This window comes from Schistocerca americana, chromosome 5 (genome assembly GCF_021461395.2).
Source record: "Schistocerca americana isolate TAMUIC-IGC-003095 chromosome 5, iqSchAmer2.1, whole genome shotgun sequence".
NCBI classification, from domain to species: domain Eukaryota; kingdom Metazoa; phylum Arthropoda; class Insecta; order Orthoptera; family Acrididae; genus Schistocerca; species Schistocerca americana.
The window spans coordinates 327,331,090-327,354,139 of NC_060123.1; the positions used below are offsets into that span (position 1 = coordinate 327,331,090).

The 23,050-nt window shown below is 42.9% G+C and overlaps 1 protein-coding gene across 3 annotated transcripts in view; it reads right to left on the reverse strand.

The window, feature by feature from the left end:
* Positions 1-23,050, reverse strand: part of LOC124616078 — a 60,842-nt gene that overhangs the window by 17,068 nt on the left and 20,724 nt on the right. For all 3 annotated transcript variants that reach the window (XM_047144323.1, XM_047144324.1, XM_047144325.1), the window contains exon 4: positions 10,780-10,831. In XM_047144323.1, coding sequence (XP_047000279.1) covers positions 10,780-10,831 — 52 coding nt within the window. The remainder of the gene's footprint in view (positions 1-10,779; positions 10,832-23,050) is intronic.

The following is a 23,050-nucleotide window of genomic DNA, read 5'->3' on the forward strand; positions in this document are numbered from 1 at the left end:
TATGCAGTAATAAACTCAAGCAGTCTTTTGCATTGCAAGTTGATGACTCAACAGACATTACCAACCAATCACAACTCTCAGCACTTGTCTGTTTCATTAATCAAGATCAAACATTATATCAGTTTCTTTTTTGCAAAGAATTAAGTATGTGTACTAAAGATGAGGACGTTTTCAACAATTTAAATGATTATCTCATGTCTCAATAAGTGGCAGTTAACATGGAAGTCGTGTGGAGGCATTTGTACAGATGGCGCCCCTTCAATGGTAGGCTGTGTTAAGGGCCGTATTTCTTTAGTAAAAAAAAAAGAATGAAGATGTTACCATAACTCACTGCTTTCTTCATAGGGAGGCATAACAGCAAAACCATTGGGAGAAAAATTGATAGAAGTCTCAGAGCAAGTTGTTCAGACGGTAAATTTTATTAAAACAAGACCTGTCAAAATCCTTTTATTTGAAAAACTTTGCATCAATATGGAGGCAGAATGCAGATGGTTGCTTTTACACACAAAAGTCAGGTGACTGTTGAGGGTGAAAGTACTTACCCATGTGCACGAGGTATGACAAGAACTTCTCATGTTTTTTCAAAGACATGAAACATTTACATTTTTGCAACCTCCTCCAGAATGAATTTTGGTGTGCCAGACTGCAGTATTTGGCCGATACAGTTCAGCTGTTTAATATTTTGAATACTAGCATACAAGAGAAAGAAGAAAATATCCTCACATCCACTGACAAAATTAAAGCATTTCACAGGAAACCACAAATATGGAAAAGAAAAGCTGTTCAAGGTAACTTGAAAATACTCCCGTTGGCAAGGAGCGCATGCATAAACGAAATACTTCCAATTCTAGTAGATCATTTAATAAGTTTAGAAGAGAAACAGAGTTCATATTTTCCATCCCTCAACACCAAACAGTACAATTGGATTTGAAACCCATTCATGGAAACTTCAGGCGATTTTAGCTTAACATTAACAGAAGAAGAACTGGCAGCTATATCTACTGATCGTGGACTGACGATTAAGCATAAGGAATTGCCTCTTGAAGCCCTTCGAATTTCTATAAAAGAAGAATGTGTGTCAATACCTAAAAAGGCTCTGAACATTTCACTTCAACTTTCGATGTCATATTTATGTGAATTAGGATTTTCTGCCCTCAACAAAATTAAATATAAAAAGAGAGGAACAGTTCAACGTATTGACGAGGAAATGAGAGTTTGTCTTTCACATATATCTCCAGACATTGAAGAAATCTTGAGGACACATCAGGTTCATGTTTCTCATAAACACTAGGAGTGGACATAAGGCATCTTTCATTTGTATCGCATTATTACTTTTCTCTATAATTTGAATTAATGGTTAGTTCTATCGCATTATTTCATTTCAATACATTTCACTTAACAGTTTCTCTTACCCTTCGTCTTGGCAGGGTAGGAGGCAACACGGCACTTGGCCGTCGCATTTGGGTGACAATCGTGCTTGGTGAATCTCTCTCACTTTTTATACAAAAATCATTTCTTCATATTGTGATAATGTATGTTTTTTTATCAATATAAGTTGTATTTTCTGTAGTCCGGATGTGAAATTCAAAATAAAATGACTTAATTGTTATTTTATCACAGCTTTTATTTCCTGTATTGACTGTTGTAAAATATTCCTCAGAAATGTGTAATAGCATGCCCAGAATTATTTGCGACCTTTTAAATGCACCTGAAGCTCAAAAAGTTTGAGAACTGCTCATATAGGTACTAGATTTCATCTGCATGACAATATGAATATTTAGAGAATACATAAAGTAGGAGAAATGATGAGAAAGTGGACGCTATGACCAATTTGAGCATTAGATGAATCTCTGTGTGTCAGTAGGATGGCTTCTAACCCGTAACTATTTGATATTGGAACTTATTAAATAATGAATTTCCAATTTCTTAACAGTCACAGTACACTTAACAATTTTCTTTTCTAAATGTAAAGAAAGACGCAATCAGTTGCAGATCCAAATTTCGACTAGAACATAGTCATCACCAATGCATTACCAGAAGAGTCATACAGGCATAACCATGCCACGGCACGAACATGTGACAATTGACACTAGTGTTTACACAGGAGAAATTACAGTTTTCTGTGAGTGACTGCTGTCCTTTACATTTGACTATTCAATGGTCACTGTGCACCATCAGTATCCAATGGATTCTAATTTAGTTAACTTTCTTTTTCACCAAACATGACATTTCTCACGCAATGTATGCTCTAAGGCACAGGCTGAAGTGTTTCTTACATGGATATCAGACATGTTCAACATGTAACAGTGCATCATTACAAAACTTTTTCACTACTTATCCCTCTTGCATTTAAGTTCAAATTTATTTTTCCTCATTTCGTTGATGATTTGCTTTATATGAGGAATTATGGTCATTGTCCTGTTACAGTATTTGGATTCTCCAACTATCTAACTGAATAAAAACTGAGGAGGATACTCTCCGCAGTTGAGCTCAGGCGCAATGATACTCATTGCTACTCCGTGCAAGAAGGAGCATGTTGTGTTCCTTGTGATGGGGTCACATGGAATTTCCACACCCAATACAGCTAGGCAGCACCAGTGAAGCCTTTGATTGTCCTCCGACTGCAGCATACACCAGAGATAGAGAGGGCAGCCAGCACTTGTGTGGCCTACTGGTTGTAGCACGAAGTCCTTGGGTTAGAATTCTAGTGTGGGCAAAGTGTTGCTTTCACTGGAAGTGTTAGTCTAGCCTGCGCTATATTTACTAATCAATAAAACTGTTTTCCGAGGTGTTCTGAATGATAAGGAGAGAAGGGACTTTTCTGTAATTGTTCCTAATTAAAGATTTTATCCTGGTTACCAGCTTATACCATTGAGAAGTCATTTGAGATTTGTGTATCTGTATTAATGTATAAATTGACTGTGCTTCTCTGTCTGTTTAAGAAGCCCGCACATAATTGTGTATTCTTAGAAATTTATATAGTGCAGGGTGTGGGCTAACTGGTGGTTGGGAGCACCAACAGCCTGAAAATATTGACACTAGCCCAGTAAAACTGAGCATGCACCAGTTTACAGAACATACCTCATGCTCTGCGTTACCAAGTCTGGGTAAAAATTATTGGTTGTATTCACATTCCATGCAGTTATCTTGAACGGAGGTGTTAGTACTTTGTTAAGTTCTGTTATTACAACTGGTTTCCTCAAAAGACTCAATTTGTAAGCCTCTGATAAAGGTACTGGCAGAAGTAAAGCTGTGAGAACGGGGTGTGAGTCGTGCTTGGGTAGCTCAGATGGTAGAGCACTTGCCCGTGAAAGGCAAAGGTCCTGAGTTCGAGTCTTGGTCTGGCACACAGTTTTAATCTGCCAGGAAGTTTCTCTGATAAAGGCTCACAACCTTGCAAATTTTTGAGAATGACTGCTATGAGTCCATTAGCTGTGGCAGCCAAACTGTTTTACTGCAAATGTGTCAAGTTTTGTTAATGGCTCACTGCTGTAAACTCGGATTTGATGCTCTTGGAGAAATTATGTTTACTGAACCTGGTAGGTTTTAGAACCTTTAAGTGGGGAACGACCCACAAAAAAGTAAAGTAAATTACAGAACAAGTTATTTGTTGCTTAAGGGGGGCAGAATCCTATAAGTCTGTTTAAAACAATTATGCTCAGATTAAAGTGGGCAAGAACATCCACAGTAATGTAATTTATAGATAAAGTTCTCAATAGTTCTATGGGCAAGTAAGCAACACAACTGGCAACTTCCTGTCCAATACATTAGCCTTCCACAAATTCAATACTCCTAAAACCAGGATACACCCTACCTCATCAAAGGGACGGCCATCTATGAAAGCAATTACGTTATCTAACAATTTTACTGTAAATATTCCACCACATTTTTATGTATGATCAACAATTAAGTGTACATCCAATGAACGAGCTACCAAACTGTGGCCAACAGTCTGCTTGGCTTCTTTATGGAAGCATTCTACTCAGCCTAAGTAACTGACTTTAAGGCCTGCTTAGCAACGTCTGCCATCTAGATCCACCAGGATTTTTTAACTTCCCACTTATTATTTGGTTCATTTTCTTTCAACTTTTGCTGTTTCCTGTCCTGAAGCTATCTCTACCCCATTCCTGTTTCCATGTCTGCTCACACTCTGCCTCCCGCATAAGTGCTAGGTACTTCTCCTGTAAATATATTCCACATACATACTATGTGTCTGAGCTGAGTCTACTTTGGTGCCAATATCTGTCGAGTTTTCTTTGTTCTGTGACATGTGGTAAATAGATGGTGGGTCTGAAACTAATTATGGCTAATTCATTCACATGAAATGATGTGCGCAGTACAGGGCTATTACAAATGATTGAAGCGATTTCATAAATTCACTGTAGCTCCATTTATTGACATATGGTCACGACACACTACAGATACGTAGAAAAACTCAAAGTTTTGTTCGGCTGAAGCCGCACTTCAGGTTTCTGCCGCCAGAGCGCTCGAGAGCGCAGTGAGACAAAATGGCGACAGGAGCCGAGAAAGCGTATGTCGTGCTTGAAATGCACTCACATCAGTCAGTCATAACAGTGCAACGACACATCAGGACGAAGTTCAACAAAGATCCACCAACTGCTAACTCCATTCGGCGATGGTATGCGCAGTTTAAAGCTTCTGGATGCCTCTGTAAGGGGAAATCAGCGGGTCGGCCTGCAGTGAGCAAAGAAGCGGTTGAACGCGTGCGGGCAAGTTTCACGCGTAGCCCGCGGAAGTCGACGAATAAAGCAAGCAGGGAGCTAAATGTACCACAGCTGACGGTTTGGAAAATCTTACGGAAAAGACTAAAGCAGAAGCCTTACCATTTACAATTGCTACAAGCCCTGACACCCGATGACAAAGTCAAACGCTTTGAATTTTCGGTGCGGTTGCAACAGCTCATGGAAGAGGATGCGTTCAGTGCGAAACTTGTTTTCAGTGATGAAGCAACATTTTTTCTTAATGGTGAAGTGAACAGACACAATGTGCGAATCTGGGCGGTAGAGAATCCTCACGCATTCGTGCAGCAAATTCGCAATTCACCAAAAGTTAACGTGTTTTGTGCAATCTCACGGTTTAAAGTTTACGGCCGCTTTTTCTTCTGCGAAAAAAACGTTACAGGACACATGTATCTGGACATGCTGGAAAATTGGCTCATGCCACAACTGGAGACCGACAGCGCCGACTTCATCTTTCAACAGGATGGTGCTCCACCGCACTTCCATCATGATGTTCGGCATTTCTTCAACAGGAGATTGGAAAAGCGATGGATCGGTCGTGGTGGAGATCATGATCAGCAATTCATGTCATGGCCTCCACGCTCTCCCGACTTAACCCCATGCGATTTCTTTCTGTGGGGTTATGTGAAAGATTCAGTGTTCAAACCTCCTCTACCAAGAAACGTGCCAGAACTGCGAGCTCGCATCAACAATGCTTTCGAACTCATTGATGGGGACGTGCTGCGCCGAGTGTGGGAGGAACTTGATTATCGGCTTGATGTCTGCCGAATCACTAAAGGGGCACATATCGAACATTTGTGAATGCCTAAAAAAACTTTTTGAGTTTTTGTATGTGTGTGCAAAGCATTGTGAAAATATCTCAAATAATAAAGTTATTGTAGAGCTGTGAAATCGCTTCAATCATTTGTAATAACCCTGTATATTAAATGATCCTGATGTATGTGTAGCACCACTTTTTTCCTTGAGTCGGAGTTGCAAATGACAATACGCTTAATTTTGTACTGTGACTATACTAAAAAGCAGAAATGTGCTATTACATGCCCCAAAATAGTATGTGCACGAAAGAAATCCCTTTGGAGTCAGTCATATGCAGTGCACGTAAAGGTAAATATTCAGAAAATTATTTTAAAAATTTGGCACTCCTATGTTTAAGAAAGATGAATAAGTAACAGCTACACTTACTTAATAGTGAGTACTGACTAATTCAAAAACATCTGGGTCATTCCATGTCAATTAAACCAATTTGAGAAAATGTTCCAGCTGATAGTCTCCGATTTGGCTGAAATTTAACACACCAATGCTACCAAGTGTGGAACACTCATGTACAAAATTTTAAGTTCTCCTGCCAATTAGTTCCAGAATTATGGCTTGTGAAAGAAAGTGGTGTGACCCAGAAATTGCAACCCGCATTTGGCAATCTACCTTCAGACCCGACTTCAGGTCTTAATAACTTTGGAACTATTCCGCAAGGTCCAGTGAAATTTTTACAACCCAGTAACATCCACTTAGAGAACACACTGTATGAATCAAAACACCAACAACATATTTCTGAGGGAAAATAAAAAATTCCAAAATGTGATTTAAAAAATGTAATACGTTAAAAGGTACATATTGTAGGTGCCCTCTATGCCAAATATAATTCTCTCAAAAAGGTTATACAATTTTTTTGGTGGTACACACAGAACTCATCTTGCTCATATCAGTCACGCAAACAGAGTTACATGCACATGAAAATACAAAAATTTGAAAAATTACCTGAAAAACATGGATTTTCTAAGTGTGGTAGCACAAAAGGGACAAGTGATATCCAAGCCAAATTTCAAACACTGCAGAAGTAGACCATAATATCATATGTGGCAAAATTTCAATTGTTATTGCAAGGCATTTGTGTACAATAAAAGTTGACAGAGATGTATTTGGTTACGTTTCTTTTAACACAATTTAGCAAGTAATAGTGATGATGCAGACAGCTTGTTTCAGATAAAGCTGCAGCAATTGTTGGGAACCATTAGGCAACAGAAAGTTAAACAATAGTAGTTTTCAGGGACAGAATGAGTCATTGTTAGGCAGGAACAACAAAGGAAAAAAGCAACAATTACAGGTTACTCACGTTAAGATTCTAGTTCAGACTGGTCAGTACTGTTGTGGAAAGTCAGTATGGAGGCAGAAGAGCGTACTAGTGGTGCTTTTGTTCAAACAAGTTGCAGTATTGGTAGAGCACAAGCATCTGAATGTCATAAAACAACATACGGAACAAAATGTGGCAATCACTTTGTACTCTATGATCTGGATGAATCGGACAAAGATTTGTTGCTATGGAGATCCGGGATACACCCTGTGGGCCCAAGAAGTACAGTTCCAGTAAACCTTAGTGTTTATTATCATCATATGAAAGTGTTCGTGGATAAATATTCTTTCCTACGAAGAAGTTGTTTTGATCCATTTCAGATTCTTAAGAAGACAGTGAAGTGTAGCCTCAGAGAAACTGATATAAAATTAGTATTGAAAGTGAATCAGTGCATGGGGCTTAACATGAAACTAGGACAAAAGTTATGTTCCAGGTGTGTTACAATGCTAAAAATGAAGACTATTCTGATAATTTACATGACAGTGACGAAGAGTATCAGCCACCTACAACCACAGCACATGAGCAATTAAATACTTCAACGACTGCTCTTGGTTTCCAGAATGAGATTTTCGCTCTGCAGTGGAGTGTGCGCTGATATGAAACTTCCTGGCAGATTAAAACTGTGTGCCGGACAGAGACTCGAACTCGGGACCTTTGCCTTTCGCGGGCAAGTGCTCTACCAACTGAGCTACCCAAGCACGACTCACACCCCGTCCTCACAGCTTTACTTCTGCCAGTACCTCGTCTCCTACCTTCCAAACTTTACAGAAGCTCTCCTGCGAACCTTGCAGAACTAGCACTCCTGAAAGAAAGGATATTGTGGAGACATGGCTTAGCCGCAGCCTGGGGGATTGGAAGGCAGGAGACGAGGTTCTGCTCTTGGTTTGTCTCCCATGAAGACACACAAAGTTGGGAAGAGAGACAGGCCCAGCTATGGTAGAAGAAAACTACAAGAAGCTCAAATGGAATTAAAAACACAAAATAGCTGACACACTAATGGTGGAAGAGGAAGAACTATCTGCTCCAAAGGAACAGAAATCATGCCAGAAATGCTCTGATTTGGACAAAATTGTGCATTATTTGAAAGAAAAATGTGCCATCTCCACACGCCAGAAAACAGCAGCTATTCTTACCCTTGCACCTTCCAGCTGGTCTATTGACTACACTGCTAAGGAATTCAATGTTTCTACATATATGGTAAAGCAAGCTAGGAAAAGAAAAGCAACCCAAGGAGTGCTCCCTAAACTTCATCAGGCTTAGGGTACGCAATTGAGTTCAGAAATAAGGGTGCTAGTGTTGGAGTTTTATGAAAATAATGACTACAGCCGAATAATGCCTGGAAAAAAAAAAAAGACTATGTAATGGTGAAAATGGGAAATGTACGTGTACAGATGCAAAAAAAGACTGTTGCTATGCAACATATCAGAACTATATGTAGAATTCAAGGAAAAGTACCCCAATACCAAAGTAGGTTTATCATCTTTTTTCAATCTTTGGCCAAAATGGGTTGTGCCTGCAAGTGCAATGTTTGAGTATGTGAGACCCATCAAAATGCTAAGCTGATGTTTGTTGCTATAAAGGATTCTGGTCTGGATTACAAAGGTACAATGAAGCTGCTAGTGTGTGACATCAGTTCCTACCAGTGCATGATACACAGGTGTGAAAAGTGTACTGGTAAGGCAAATCTTGCAGAACACATGAACAACAAACTGTATGGTGAGCTCCTTATGGATGACGATGAACTTGTTTCTTATAAACAATGGACACACATGGATCGCACAAGTCTTGAAACAAAGCAAAGTACAGTGGAAGATTTTGTTGAAATGTGTTGTCAAAAAAACAGGCCAACTGACCACATACAGCTTCACAGCAACAGCACAATCGGCTTATCTCCAGTTTTGTAAGGATAATTTGAAACAAGATGAAATTATAGTATTACTAGACTTTTCTGAAAATTATGCATTTATAGTTCAAGATGCCATCCAACGATATCATTGGGACAACAGTCAAGCAACTCTCCAGCCATTTGCGATTCACTATAGAGGTGGATCAGGTGATGTGTCTGTCACGAACCTGTGCATTTTTAGTGACTGTTTAATTCCTGATGCCATTACAGTTCATGCCCACATTCGCGCTGTCATAGCATATGCGAAAAACAAGCTGCCTCACATACATTTTGCGCAATATTTCAGTGATAGGGCAGCTAGTCAGTACAAAAACTGTAAAAATCTCGAAAATTTATGCATGAATTACCATGATTCAGATTCACACAGAATGGAATTTTTGCACAACAAGTCATGGTAAAAATGTATGTGATGGTATTGGTGCTACCATTAAGTGCATGGCATCACGAGCTAGTCTTCAGCACCCTACAGAAGGTCACATTCTAACACCTCTTCAATTATCTACCTGGGTACAGAAAAATATCTCTAGCATACAATCATTCTACATTTCGAAAGATGAGGTGAAATCAGTCGAAGAGTTGCTAAAAAGCAGACTAGAACACGTTAAAACTGTTGCAGGCACAAGGAGCCATCATCACTTCTCTCCAGCGGACTCTGACAATGTGGAGATGAGCAAACTGTCCGGTTTTAACTGGTTATAACTATAGGTTCATGCACAACGTGTGTCTTCACAGTGTGTCTGACTCAGGATTCAGAAGCAGAAACAGCAACATACAACCAGGTTGCTATGTTATTAATGTTAATGATGACAAATGGTACTTAGGATGTGTTGCAGAATGCTGTGAAGCAGAAGGTGATGTATTTGTGAACTTCATGGCACCAGCAGGACCAGCAAGATCATTTCATTGGCCACGTTTGGCAGACAAGTGTTGGATTCCTTTCAAACATATTCTTATGACAGTTCCAGTTCCTACCACAGTGTCAGGAAGGCAGTAAGTTTTGCCACTCAATGTACAGAGTACAGTAGCTAAAGTGTGGGAGAACTTCTGTTCGAAGCACAATCGACTGGTTTTTAGCAGTTAAGGTGCAGTAAACATTAATGATAGGTTGTGTTAATCTGTCTATATGTTGTTTCTTAGTGATTAAACAGTTGTGGGAGAGGATAAGAAGAGGCAGAACAGTTTACGATATGTTTTTACAAAATTGTGTTGTGGAACGATGGCCACATCACCAAATACATCTGTCAACTTCCATTGTACACAAATGTCTTGCAATAACATGCTAAAATTTTGAGATATATATCATTATGGTCTACTTATGCAGTGTGTGAAAATTGGCTTGGATACCACTTGCCCCTTTTGTGCTACCGCACTTCGAAAATCCATGTTTTTCAGGTAATTTTTCAAATTTTTGCATTTTCATGTGCATGTAACTAAGTTTTTGTGACCGATTTGGGCATGATGAGTTCTGTGTGTGTTTAGGCCACATTAAGCTTACCACAAAAAAATTTATACCCTTTTTGAGTGAATTATATTTGGCATAGAGGGCACCTACAATATGTAACTTTTAACGTATTACATTTTTTAAATCACATTTTGGAATTTTTTATTTTCCCTCAGAAATATGTTTCTGGTGTTTTGATTCACAGAGTGTGTTCTCTAAATGAATGTTACTGGGTTGTAAAAATTTCACTGGGCTGTGTGGAATAGTTCCAAAGTTATTAAGACCTGAAGTTGGGTCTGAAGATAGATAGCCAGATGCGGGTTGCAATTTCCGGGTCATGCCACCTTCTTTGACAAGTCATAATTCTGGAACTAATTGGCAGGGGAAACCAGTACTTTGTACACGAGTGTTCCACATGTGGTAGAATTAGTGTACTGAATTTCAGTCAAATCTGAGACTATGAGCTGGAGCCCCTGGTTGAACTGAGATGGAATGACCAATCTGAAGAAGCAGCTTTGTACTATTAAAGCTATGCTACACTCACCCTCCAACAGGTTCTTCTTCACTAAGCGACACCTCAACATTGGTCATCATATCTGAAATGCGTAAAATAAAATGTGAGATATATTTATCCAATAAACTATAGCAATTGATCAATACTGTTCAAACATTTAGTAGAAAACACACACACACACACACACACACACACACACACACACACACACACACACACACACACAATGTTGCACATCTGTTTGCTTAAAATGCACATAAACAGTTTATGCCTTATAGAAATAATTTACCCTCACAGCAAACATTTCACTGCATGCATTACAAGTGTGTGAAAGATTATTGCACCCACTCAAATGTCACTTTCTCCGACAGTGAAGTAGTACCCTACCACTCAATTCCTCTTCATTTTCTACTGTGGTTTTCCCATAGGAAAAATCCATGAGTAATATCCTGCGACCATGCTGATCTTTGGATAGAATCTGGACTTACAATCCAATGATGAGGGTACCTCTTGTTCAGCTGTTCACATGCACATTATTTTCAACTTAGATGGTGCACTGATCTGCTGAAGCCGCACCATGTCACATGGCCGCTAAGAGGTTCAGTCTCCAACAGTGAAAACTTATCTCAAATGTCACGTAATGTACACCATGCAAATAAGATGACAGAAAATAAGGTCATGTTAGTTGATCTTGTAAAATTTAACACCACAAGTTGACAGATAATTATTAGTGATCAGGCAAGTATGCTGTAGTGATTTTCACTGTTCCAGAAGTGGCTACTACAGCAGCTGAAAACATCATCATGGTTGAAGGATGTCTCATAAATGTTTGGCACTGCAGTGCTGCAACGGATAATGCATTGGCAGAACTGAATTCTGAAATTTGTTGCGAATGTTCACCAGCACTCTATGTACTGAGTAATCCAAATTCTCAATTTTCTGTCTGTCATGATAAATTTATTCTCATCCTTATATCTGCTGCAAAACTTTCCTCTGTACATTTGTTTGGTTTTATGGGCAACCATCATTCTATACCACGCATGAAGTGAATTTCTACAGCATCCTATAAAGCAAAGTGGAAAGAATAGATAGTTACTCACAGCATGGAGCAAGGGGTGAGCCACAGACAGGCACAATGGAAAAGACTGCTAAAATATTAAGCTTTCAGACAAAGTCCTCCTTCTGAAACAGGAAACGCACACGACTACTGTCTCTGGGTGCTTGTGACTGACGTGGAAAGCAATCTGCTGAGGTGGGTGGTGAGGGTAAGGAGAAGACATGGGGCGGGGAGGGGAAGGGACAGCAAGATGGAAGGTGGGGGAAGAGCCTGTGCTGCCTGTGAGAACATGAAGGGACGTGGTGGGGAGAGGAGTGTGGGGAGGCTGTAGTGGGACTAGGGAGGGGGCAATGGAGAGGGAGAGGAGAGAAGCAGAGAAGAGAAAAGACTATAGCTCAAGTCATGTTGCAAGGCGGTCCTATTTTCATCCATTCTGTGCATCTCCCACCATTAACTGCTAGTAGCCAATAAGATTCATTCTCTTTCCAAGTGGCTAGCCGCGAGTTACAAACTAGACTGCGAGAATCTCACTACAATGTGCTGCGCTGTTGCCGTATTTTGCAACAATGCAGTTTCATTCAAAGAGCAACCAAATTACTCACTCAGATGTCTATATTACTTTCTTGCAGTTGTGAATGCGTATCTAAAAAGGTTTTAGTGTGATTTTCAAATGAAAATGTCAAGTGACGGCAATAAACGTGAAGTTCCTCACAAGCAACTTTAATTAAACTGCTTGTCTATGGAGTATCATTTTAATCGTGCGACTGGTTTCCCGATTTCCTATCAGAGAGATGACTGTATGCAGTAATCGACTGAAAAAACAGAAGTGATATCTGGCATTTGCAAGAAAGTGTCACAGGCGCTTCTCTGTTCCTGATCTAATAAACAATATAGGAGACAATCTGAGCCGCACTCTTAGACTGTTTGCAGGTCATTCTGTGATTTCCTGTCTTATAAAGTCATCAGAGATTAAAACAAAATAGACAATGACTTAGACAAGATACCTGTATGGTGAGAAAAGTGGCAATTGATTCTAAATAATGAAAAGTCTGAAGTCATTCACATGAGTAGTAAAAGGAATCCGCTAAATTCGTTTGATAGGATACAACACACGATTCTAAATTAAATACTTAGGGATTACTATTATGAATAACTTAAAATGCAACTATCACACAGATAATGTTGTGTGGAAAGCAATCCAAAGACTGCAATTTATTGGTAGAACACTTACAAAATGCAACAGGTCTATTAATGAGACTACTTATGTTTTTACACCTTCTTCCGGAATACTGCTGACAATCGTGGGGTCCACAGCAGATAGAATTGATGGAGGACATTGAAAAAGTTCAAAGAATAGCAGTTCATTTTGTATTATCACGAAATAGGGAAGAGAGTGCCACAGGATATGGTACGTGAATTAGAGTGGCAATCTTTTAAAAAAAAAGGTGATCTTTGTTGCAGCAGGATCTTCTCATGAGATTTCAGTCGCCAACTTTCTCCTCAGAGCCTCAGCTGTGGGTTGGATGCAATGCCAATGCCCACAACCTAGTGTGGGGGCAGCAACGACACCAACAGTAGAGGTGAATGCCTTCTTGATTTTCTCTTGTGTAACAACTTGGAGGTCCTGAATAGGGGTGATGAACCTAGATTCAGGAACAGCAGAAGGGAAGAAGTAACTGACATAACCTTTGGTTCCATGGTGACGGCCACCTATGTCAAATATTGGCATGTGTCATTGGACCACATGTATATTAAATTCAAGGTTGAAGTGGGAATCAGACAGACCACAGCAAATAGGAATCCCAGAAAAACCGACTGGGAGGCATATAGGAGGGACCTTGACTTAAACTTATCAGAAATTAAAACCACGACAAGGAATCCAGTAGAGTTTGAGGAAGTAGCAGATACTGTAATCTCTGCTACCAGTGACCTCGTAGTACTAGGACAACTACTCAGTCACCAAGAAGTGCACAAATAAGAGCGTGTCTTGGTGGAACAATGACTTGGAAACGCAAAGACAGGTACGAAGACTGTTTAAAGGCCCTTGTCAACTATAACCTTGAAATCAGACAAGCAAATGAGGCATCCTGGAAAGTATTCTGTGAGGAAGTGGAGGGCACAACTGCTCAAGCCAGACTTCACAAAATCCTCACTAGAGTACCAACTAATCCAGGAGGTACGTTGAGGAAGGAGGATGGGGAATATACAAAGACAGCACATGAAACACTGGAACTGATCCTCAAAACTCAATTCCCTCAATATGCTCTGGCAGATAACACAGACCAGAATGTGATCCCTGAGAGACAATGGTTCTCAGACATTTGAAGAGAGGACTGGGAATCAGCCATGGAGTGTGTCAATTTGAGTAAAATCCAATGGCTGGTGGGAACATACCAACCATTCAAGTCACCTGGCACAGATGGAATCTTCCCAGCTCTCCAGCAACAAGCAGGAGAGAATCTTATAAGAGTCCTATGTAGGTTATTCGGGGTTAGCCCAGCAGCAGGAATCATTCTCAATGCCTAGAGGGCAGTGAAGGTTGTCTTTATTCCAAATCCAGGGAGAATTGATCATACCACGGGCAAGGACATGAGACCAATCAGTTTGTTCTCCTCCATTCTCAAAACATTGGAAAACTGGTTAAGGTACATGCTGGGGAGAGGAGGCTAACTAGGGCTCCTCTACATTCAAATCAACATGCACATCAAGCACATAAATAATGTGAGAAAGCTCTCCACCAACTGATTGAGAAGGTGGAGAAAGCACTTAAACTTATAGGAAATAGCCCTCTGCATCTTCCTGGACATCGAGGGAGCTTTTAGTAACACAACATTCGATTCCACATTTAGGTCAGCAGAGGTGCACGACCTAGGGACCACTATAAATGAATATCAGGGTTTTAACGCTTTATAATATTTATTATATTAAACTTACAGTTATAAATGATATTTCATATGAAAGAGCAACTCAAACAGTTTTACCAAGAACCTTATAAATGTTCAATTGTGCACCATTTGTCACACGGCACACATCAAGTAAATAGCCGAGTTCTTCCTAAACGTTGATAAGTGTGTCTTCAGTGATTGTAGCAACAGCTGCTTCAATCCAGTTTCTTAATTTAGAGAGGTCTGCTGGTAGCGGAGGCATGTACTTGATGAAGCCCCAAAGGAAAAAATCGCATGGCACTGGGTCGGGTGAATGTGGGGGGTCATGCATAGCAAGCCCTGTCATTGGGCCCCTTGCGGCCTATCCAGCGCTTGGGTACAGTGAAGTTCAACCAATCACATACTTCGCTATGCCACTGAGGTAGCACACCATCTTGCTGGAAAATGAAGTTCTCTGGCTCATCTTCTTCCAACTGAGGGAAGAGCCATTGCTCTAATGTATCAAGGTAAGAAGTGCCAGTTACAGTAGCTTCACCAAAAAAGAAAGGCCCATAAACTTTCCGCCAGGATGCAGCACAAAAAAACAGTCACTTTAGGGGAATCTTGTTGCATTTGTACCACCTCATGAGAATTTTCTGAGCGCCAGACGTGCACGTTGAGTGTTAACATGTCCACTAAGGTGGAAGGTGGATTCATCACTGAAGACAAAATGATCCAGAAAATTTTCATCGTCATGAAACAACATTTCGTTTGCGAAGTTGGCACGTAATCCATGGTCAGCCAGCTTTCGAGCCTGTAATAACTGTAAACAGTAAAGACATAGTTATACGTGTTTTCTTAAAACTTTCCAAACAGTCGACACAGGAACTTTTAATTCATGACTAGCCTTCCAGACGGATTTCTTTGGGCTATGAGTGAACAACTCTCTCACTTGCTCAACAGTCTCTTCACTAATTCTTGGTCGTCCCGTGCTCTTCTGTTTACAAATCTTCAAATTGATGATACCATCTATGAATGTTATAATCAGTTGGATGACCACAACCGAACTTCAGCCGGAACACACACTGCATAGTAATTACAGATTCAGTCTTTGCAAACTGCAAAACACAAAACGCTTTCTGTTCACTAGTCGCCATCTTCGCTACTATCGCTGTCTAGCGGACTGCGGCGGAAACATTGCGCGCTGCGCGTAAACACAGGTCCAAACACAACTGTTTCAAGTTGCTTTATCATTTGACATATCATTTATAACTGTAAGTTTAATGTAATAAATATTATAAAGCATTGAAACCCCAATATGTATGTAGGTGGACTAGGGTTATGCTTAGTGCAAGTAAGGTAGAGGCCACCATGATGAATGAAAATATGGTAATCAACACCACTAGAGGTTGTCCACAAGGAGTAGTTTTGTCCCCTTTATTGTGGAATCTAGTGGTGAACTAGCTCATTGAGGAACTAAATTCCAGCAGATGACCTTGTCATAGTAATACTTGGCAAATTTACTGACACAGTCAGGTTGGTTAGTTTAAAAGAGGGAAGGAAGAGAGCAAACTGTGAGGTCATTGGTCCCTTGTTCCCAGTAAAATAATTACACAATGGAAAGAAGAAAAGAAAGGAGACATACAGCACAAAAACAAGAGAAAGGAAGAAGCAGAAGAATGACAGGAGGACAACCAACACTACTACGGACAAGAACAGGAAAATAAAACCACAGTGAGAAGCAAGAAACACGTAGAAGGAGTAAAAAGAGAGAAGATGACTGTGGCTGGCTGGCCACGACAATAAAAAGGTAAAGCCAGCCACTCTGCGACACATTAAAACATCCACCCTCAAAGCATTAGAGTGGACAACACAAAGGACATGCGCTAAAACGTATATAGAATGATAAAACCCACCATTGCGTATAAACGTAAAACTAAATTAGCCAATTAGGCATAGTCAGCTAAAATTAATGGCAACAAGTCCGTCACAGTGCAGCCAAAGAAGGATAGCTCACCAAGATATGGGGCACTGTCAGCTGGGCATCGCACCGACACTGAGGTGGGTCATCACGGTGCAGGAGGTAGCCATGTGTCACCCAAGCGTGGCCAATGCAGAGCCGGCAGAGAACCACATAGTCCTTGCGAGAGGCCCACATGGAGGACTGCCACACATTCGTAGTCTCCTTAATGGCACACAGATGGTTGCGCGTGCTGAGGTTATGCCATTTCGTCTCACAAAGCCGCAAAATCTTGCGGCGTACTACTGAACACAGGTCAGGTGCGGAGAAGCCGATCTCTGTAAGCGGTTTCCACACAGCCTGTTGACAAGCTCGTTGCCTGGGATTCCGACATGACCTGGGGTCCAGACAAACACCACTGAACGACCAGACCGTTCCAGGGCATAGATGTACTCCTGGATGGTTGCTATCAAAGGATGATGAGAGTAGCATTGGTCGAAAGCTTGTAGGCTGCTCAAGCAGTCAGTACACAGAAGAAATGCCTCCCCAGGGCATGAACGAATGTGCTCAAGAGCACGAGATATAGCCAACAGCTCGGGAGTGCAAACACTGCAGCCATCGGGCAAGGAATGCTGTTCAATATGTCCTCCATGGACGTAAGTGGAGTAGATGTGAGCATCAGCCATCGAACCACCGGTCTAAACCACTTCGTGGCCTCAGTACTTATCAATAATCGAGAGGAAGTGGCAGCAGAGAGCCGCGGTGTTAACTGAGTACTTAGGGCCATGTGAAAGGTCCAGGTGAAGCTGCGGCCTAGGTGTACACCATGGAGGTGTATGTGAATGGACCTCAAGTATAGGTGGTAAAGGCAAGGACTCCACTTCAGAAAGATGGGGACGGTGATTCGGACGCTCAGGAGAACTACAAACGTGTGCTACATCACTGGGCAGCAGTTGTGCATGGCTAACCTGCAAGCACTCCGGCTTCCACAAGGACACTAGTCACCAGACTCGTCCTAAAACCTCCTGTCTCTAGGGGAACACCACAGTGGTGCACTGGAGTAAACGCAAAGCTGAGGGCACCGCCGAACCATAAACCAGACTCCCATAGTTATGGCAGGATTGAACAAGGGCTCTGTTGAGCTGCAGCAGTGTAGAGCAATCTGCCCCTCAGTTGGTGTTCCTCAGGCAGCAGAGGGTACTGAGGTGCTGCCAGCACTTCCACTTAAGCTGACGAAGGTGAGGAAGTCAAGTCAATTGGGTGCCAAAAACCAGTCCTAAGAATCGATATGTCTCCACTACAGTGAGTGGATCATCATCAAGGTAAAGTTATGGTTCTGGATGAACGGTACTATGTCGACAGAAGTGGCTATCACACAACTTTGCAGCCGAAAACTGGAAACTGTGGGCTAGAGCCCATAACTGCACCTTGTGGATGGCTCCCTGTAGGCACCGCTCAGCAACACCAGTACTGGTGGAGCAGTATGAAATGCAGAAGTCGTCTGCATACAGAGAGGGTGAGAGGCCGGCCCTATAGCTGCTGCTAGACCTTTAATGGCCACTAAAAATAGACACACTCAATACAGAGCCCTGCGGGACCCCATCCTCCTGGATATGGGGGGGGACTATGGGATGCACCAACTTGGACATGGAAAGTACGAAGAAACAGGAAATTCTGGATAAAAATCGGAAGTGGGCCTCAGAGACCCCACTCGTATAACGTGGCAAGGACATGATGGCGTCAGGTCATGTCATATGCTTTCCGTAAATCAAAAAAAGACGGCAACCAGATGCTGGCATCTAGAGAAGGCTGCTCGGATGGCAGACTCTAGGGACACAAGATCAGTGGTAGAGCAATCCTGGCGGAAGCTGCCCTGACATGGAGCCAGTAGGCCACGTGACTCCAAGACCCAACCCAACTGCCGACACACCATATGTTCCAGCAGCTTACAAAGAACGTTGGTGAGATTGATGGGCCGATATCTATCCATAATAAGTGGGTTTTTATCAGGTTTGAGCACCAGAATGATGGTGCTCTCCCATCATTTTGATGGAAAGACACCATCGCACCAGATCCTGTTAAAGATGACGAGGAGATGTCGCTTGTAGTCAGATGAGAGATGTTTAATCATCTGACTGTGGATCCGATCTGGTCCAGGAGCTGTGTTGGGGCAATGTGCAAGGGCACTGAGAAGCTCCCACTCTGTAAATGGGACATTATAGAATTCACTGTGGTGTGTAGTAAATGAGAGGACTTTCCCTTGCAGCCGCCGTTTGAGAGTGCGAAAGGCTGGGAGGGGGGGGGGGGGGGGGGGGGGTTATTGTCCGACGTAGAGGCTCGAGCAGAGTGCTCAGCAACCGTGTTTGCGTCGGTAGATAATACGCCATTTATGTTAACACCGGGAACACCTGGTGGGGTCTGGTACCCGAAAACATGTTTGATCTTTGCCTAGACTTGGGAAAGTGACGTATGGCACCCAATGGTCGAGTCATATCTCAACCAACAATCCTGCTTCTGTTGTTTGATGAACTGGCGAACGCAGGCACGGAATTGTTTAAAGGCTATGAGGTGTCCCAGGGAATGCCACTTATGCCGCTGTAGAGCTCGCCAACAATTCTTAATTGCTTCAGCAACTTCTGGTGATCACCAGGGGACTGTCTTTCACCGGGGGCACACTAAAGAGCGATGGATAGTGTTTTCTGCCACAGAAACGATTGTTGTAGTCACCTTCTCAACCATCACATCAATGTTCCTGTGTGGGGGAGATTCAACAGTTTCCCAGTCCGACTTGTTTAAAGCCCACCTGGTCAGGCGTCTGTGTGCCTGTCGCTGGGGCAGTGAGAGGAATATGGGGAAGTGGTCACTACCACACAGGTTGTCACATGCTCTCCAGTGGATAGATGGGAGAAGTCCTCGGCTGCAAATTGATAAATCAATGGACGAGTAACTACCTCAAGCCACACTGAAATGTGTGGTGGCCCCAGTATTTAAGAGGCAGAGGTCGAACTGAGACAGTAAAGTTTCGACACCTCTGCCTTGGCCATAAGCATGGTGCCACCCCACAAGGGGTTATGGGCGTTAAAATCTGTCAAAAGTAGGAAATGTTTAGGGAGCTGATCAATCAGTGCAGTTATTATATTCAGGGATACTACACCATCTGTAGGAAGATATAAATTGCAGACAGTTATTGCCTGTGTTGTCCTTACTCTGACAGCCATGGCTTCAAGAGGGGTTTGAAGGGGCACAGGTTCACTACAGATTAAGTTTAGGACATAAGGCAAACTGCACCTGACACACTATTACAATTGCTATGGTTCCTGTAGTATCCCTTATAACGGCGGAGGGCAGGGGTCTGCATTGCTGGGAACCAGGTTTCCTGTATGGCATTGCAGAAAGCAGGTGTAAAAGCTTAACAGTTGCCTTAGCTCAGCCAGGCGGTGGAAAAAACCGCCACAATTCCACTGGAGGATGACATCATTGTGAGACTGGAAGTCATGGAACATTCAATGAAGCAGTTTACATCTCAGGGTCACTTGCTGCCACCGACCTTTTGCCTGAGCAGTCTATATCCATTTTGTCTGAGGGTCTGGCGAGATCTAGGTCCTCAGGAGATGCCAGGACCTTCTTTTTTGTATTTCTCTCACTGTTCCTTGGGTTTCCCTGACTGGGAGGACTTCACTGATTCAGTCTCCTGGACTGAGGATGAGCGTGAGGCCCTGCGACAAGCTGCTTTTGGGCTTTTCAGCCACTGTCGGTAGTCATCTTTCCCACCAACAGAAACCTGGGAAGGGAGTGACCCAAGGGGTCCCTTTCTAGCGAGAACAGCCAAAGAAGTTTTATGCTTCTCCGGTATAGAAGTGGGGACGGATGTCCCCAATGGTTGGGGTGGGGGGGTGTTGCTCCTGAAGTAGGTGGTGCAGGAGCAACAGGGAAGTAAGTGCCTCCTACCATCAACGGGGCAGGTGAAGTCTTCTGGCTCTTAGAGGTGACTGGGGTTGGCAGAGCTGACGGGGCTAGAACTGTTGTAGCGGAGGCGTAAGATGATGTCGTGCATACTGGATGTAGGCGTTCAAATTTCCTCTTAGCCTCAGGTCAGTCGGTACAGCGTCTTTAACTCCATGATTTTCCTTTCTTTCTGGGGAATCCTGCAGTCTGGTGAGCAAGGCGGATGGTGCTCTCCACAGTTGACACAGATGGGAGGCGGGGCACATGGAGTATTGGGATGTGATGGGCGACCGCAATCTCGACATGTGATGCTGGAAGTACGGCGGGAAGACAGATGACCGAACTTCCAACATTTAAGGCACCGCATTGGGGGAGGGGTATGGGGTTTTACATCACAGTAGTAGACCATCACCTTGACCTTCTCGGGTAATGTATCACCCTTTCAGGCCAAGATGAAGGCACCGGTGGCAACCTGATTATAGCTCGGACCCCAGTGGACATGCCGAACAAAATTACGCCTCGCCATTCTAAATTGGCGCACAGCTCATGGTCAGACTGAAAAAGAAGGTCCCTGTGAAACATGATATCCTGGACCGTATTTAAGCTCTTACGGGGCATGATGGTTACAGAAACATCGCCAACTTGCTACAAGCGAATAACATTCACGACTGAGCAGAGGATGCTGTTCTGATCAAGACTGACCCAGATCTCATTTTGGACAAGCCCTCCACCTCCCCAAACTTGTGCTCTAAATGCTTAACAAAAAACTGAGGCTTCATCGTCATGAAAGATTCCCAATCAGCTCTCGAACATACAAGGAACCGGGGCGAATAAGAGCTGCTGCCATCCTTGTCCGACGTAGAGGCTCGAGCAGAGTGCTCAGCAACCGTGTTTGCGTCGGTAGATAATACGCCATTTATGTTAGCACCGGGAACACCTGGTGGGGTCTGGTACCCGAAAACATGTTTGATCTTTGCCTAGACTTGGGAAAGTGACGTATGGCACCCAATGGTCGAGTCATATCTCAACCAACAATCCTGCTTCTGTTGTTTGATGAACTGGCGAACGCAGGCACGGAATTGTTTAAAGGCTATGAGGTGTCCCAGGGAATGCCACTTATGCCGCTGTAGAGCTCGCCAACAATTCTTAATTGCTTCAGCAACTTCTGGTGATCACCAGGGGACTGTCTTTCACCGGGGGCACACTAAAGAGCGATGGATAGTGTTTTCTGACACAGAAACGATTGTTGTAGTCACCTTCTCAACCATCACATCAATGTTCCTGTGTGGGGGAGATTCAACAGTTTCCCAGTCCGACTTGTTTAAAGCCCACCTGGTCAGGCGTCTGTGTGCCTGTTGCTGGGGCAGTGAGAGGAATATGGGGAAGTGGTCACTACCACACAGGTTGTCACATGCTCTCCAGTGGATAGATGGGAGAAGTCCTCGGCTGCAAATTGATAAATCAATGGACGAGTAACTACCTCAAGCCACACTGAAATGTGTGGTGGCCCCAATTTAAGAGGCAGAGGTCGAACTAAGACAGTAAAGTTTCGACACCTCTGCCTTGGCCATAAGCATGGTGCCACCCCACAAGGGGTTATGGGCGTTAAAATCTGCCAAAAGTAGGAAATGTTTAGGGAGCTGATCAATCAGTGCAGTTATTATATTCAGGGATACTACACCATCTGGAGGAGGATATAAATTGTAGACAGTTATTTTTTGTGTTGTCCTTACTCTGACAGCCATGGCTTCAAGAGGGGTTTGAAGGGGCACAGGTTCACTACAGATTAAGTTTAGGACATAAGGCAAACTGCACCTGACACACTATTACAATCGCTATGGTTCCTGTAGTATCCCTTATAATGGCGGAGGGCAGGGGTCTGCATTGCTGGGAACCAGGTTTCCTGTATGGCATTGCAGAAAGCAGGTGTAAAAGCTTAACAGTTGCCTTAGCTCAGCCAGGCGGTGGAAAAAACCGCCACAATTCCACTGGAGGATGACATCATTGTGAGACTGGAAGTCATGGAACATTCAATGAAGCAGTTTACATCTCAGGGTCACTTGCTGCCACCGACCTTTTGCCTGAGCAGTCTATATCCATTTTGTCTGAGGGTCTGGCGAGATCTAGGTCCTCAGCAGATGCCAGGACCTTCTTTTTTGTATTTCTCTCACTGTTCCTTGGGTTTCCCTGACTGGGAGGACTTCACTGATTCAGTCTCCTGGACTGAGGATGAGCGTGAAGCCCTGCGACAAGCTGCTTTTGGGCTTTTCAGCCACTGTCGGTAGTCATCTTTCCCACCAACAGAAACCTGGGAAGGGAGTGACCCAAGGGGTCCCTTTCTAGCGAGAACAGCCAAAGAAGTTTTATGCTTCTCCGGTATAGAAGTGGGGACGGATGTCCCCAATGGTTGGGGTGGGGGGGTGTTGCTCCTGAAGTAGGTGGTGCAGGAGCAACAGGGAAGTAAGTGCCTCCCAC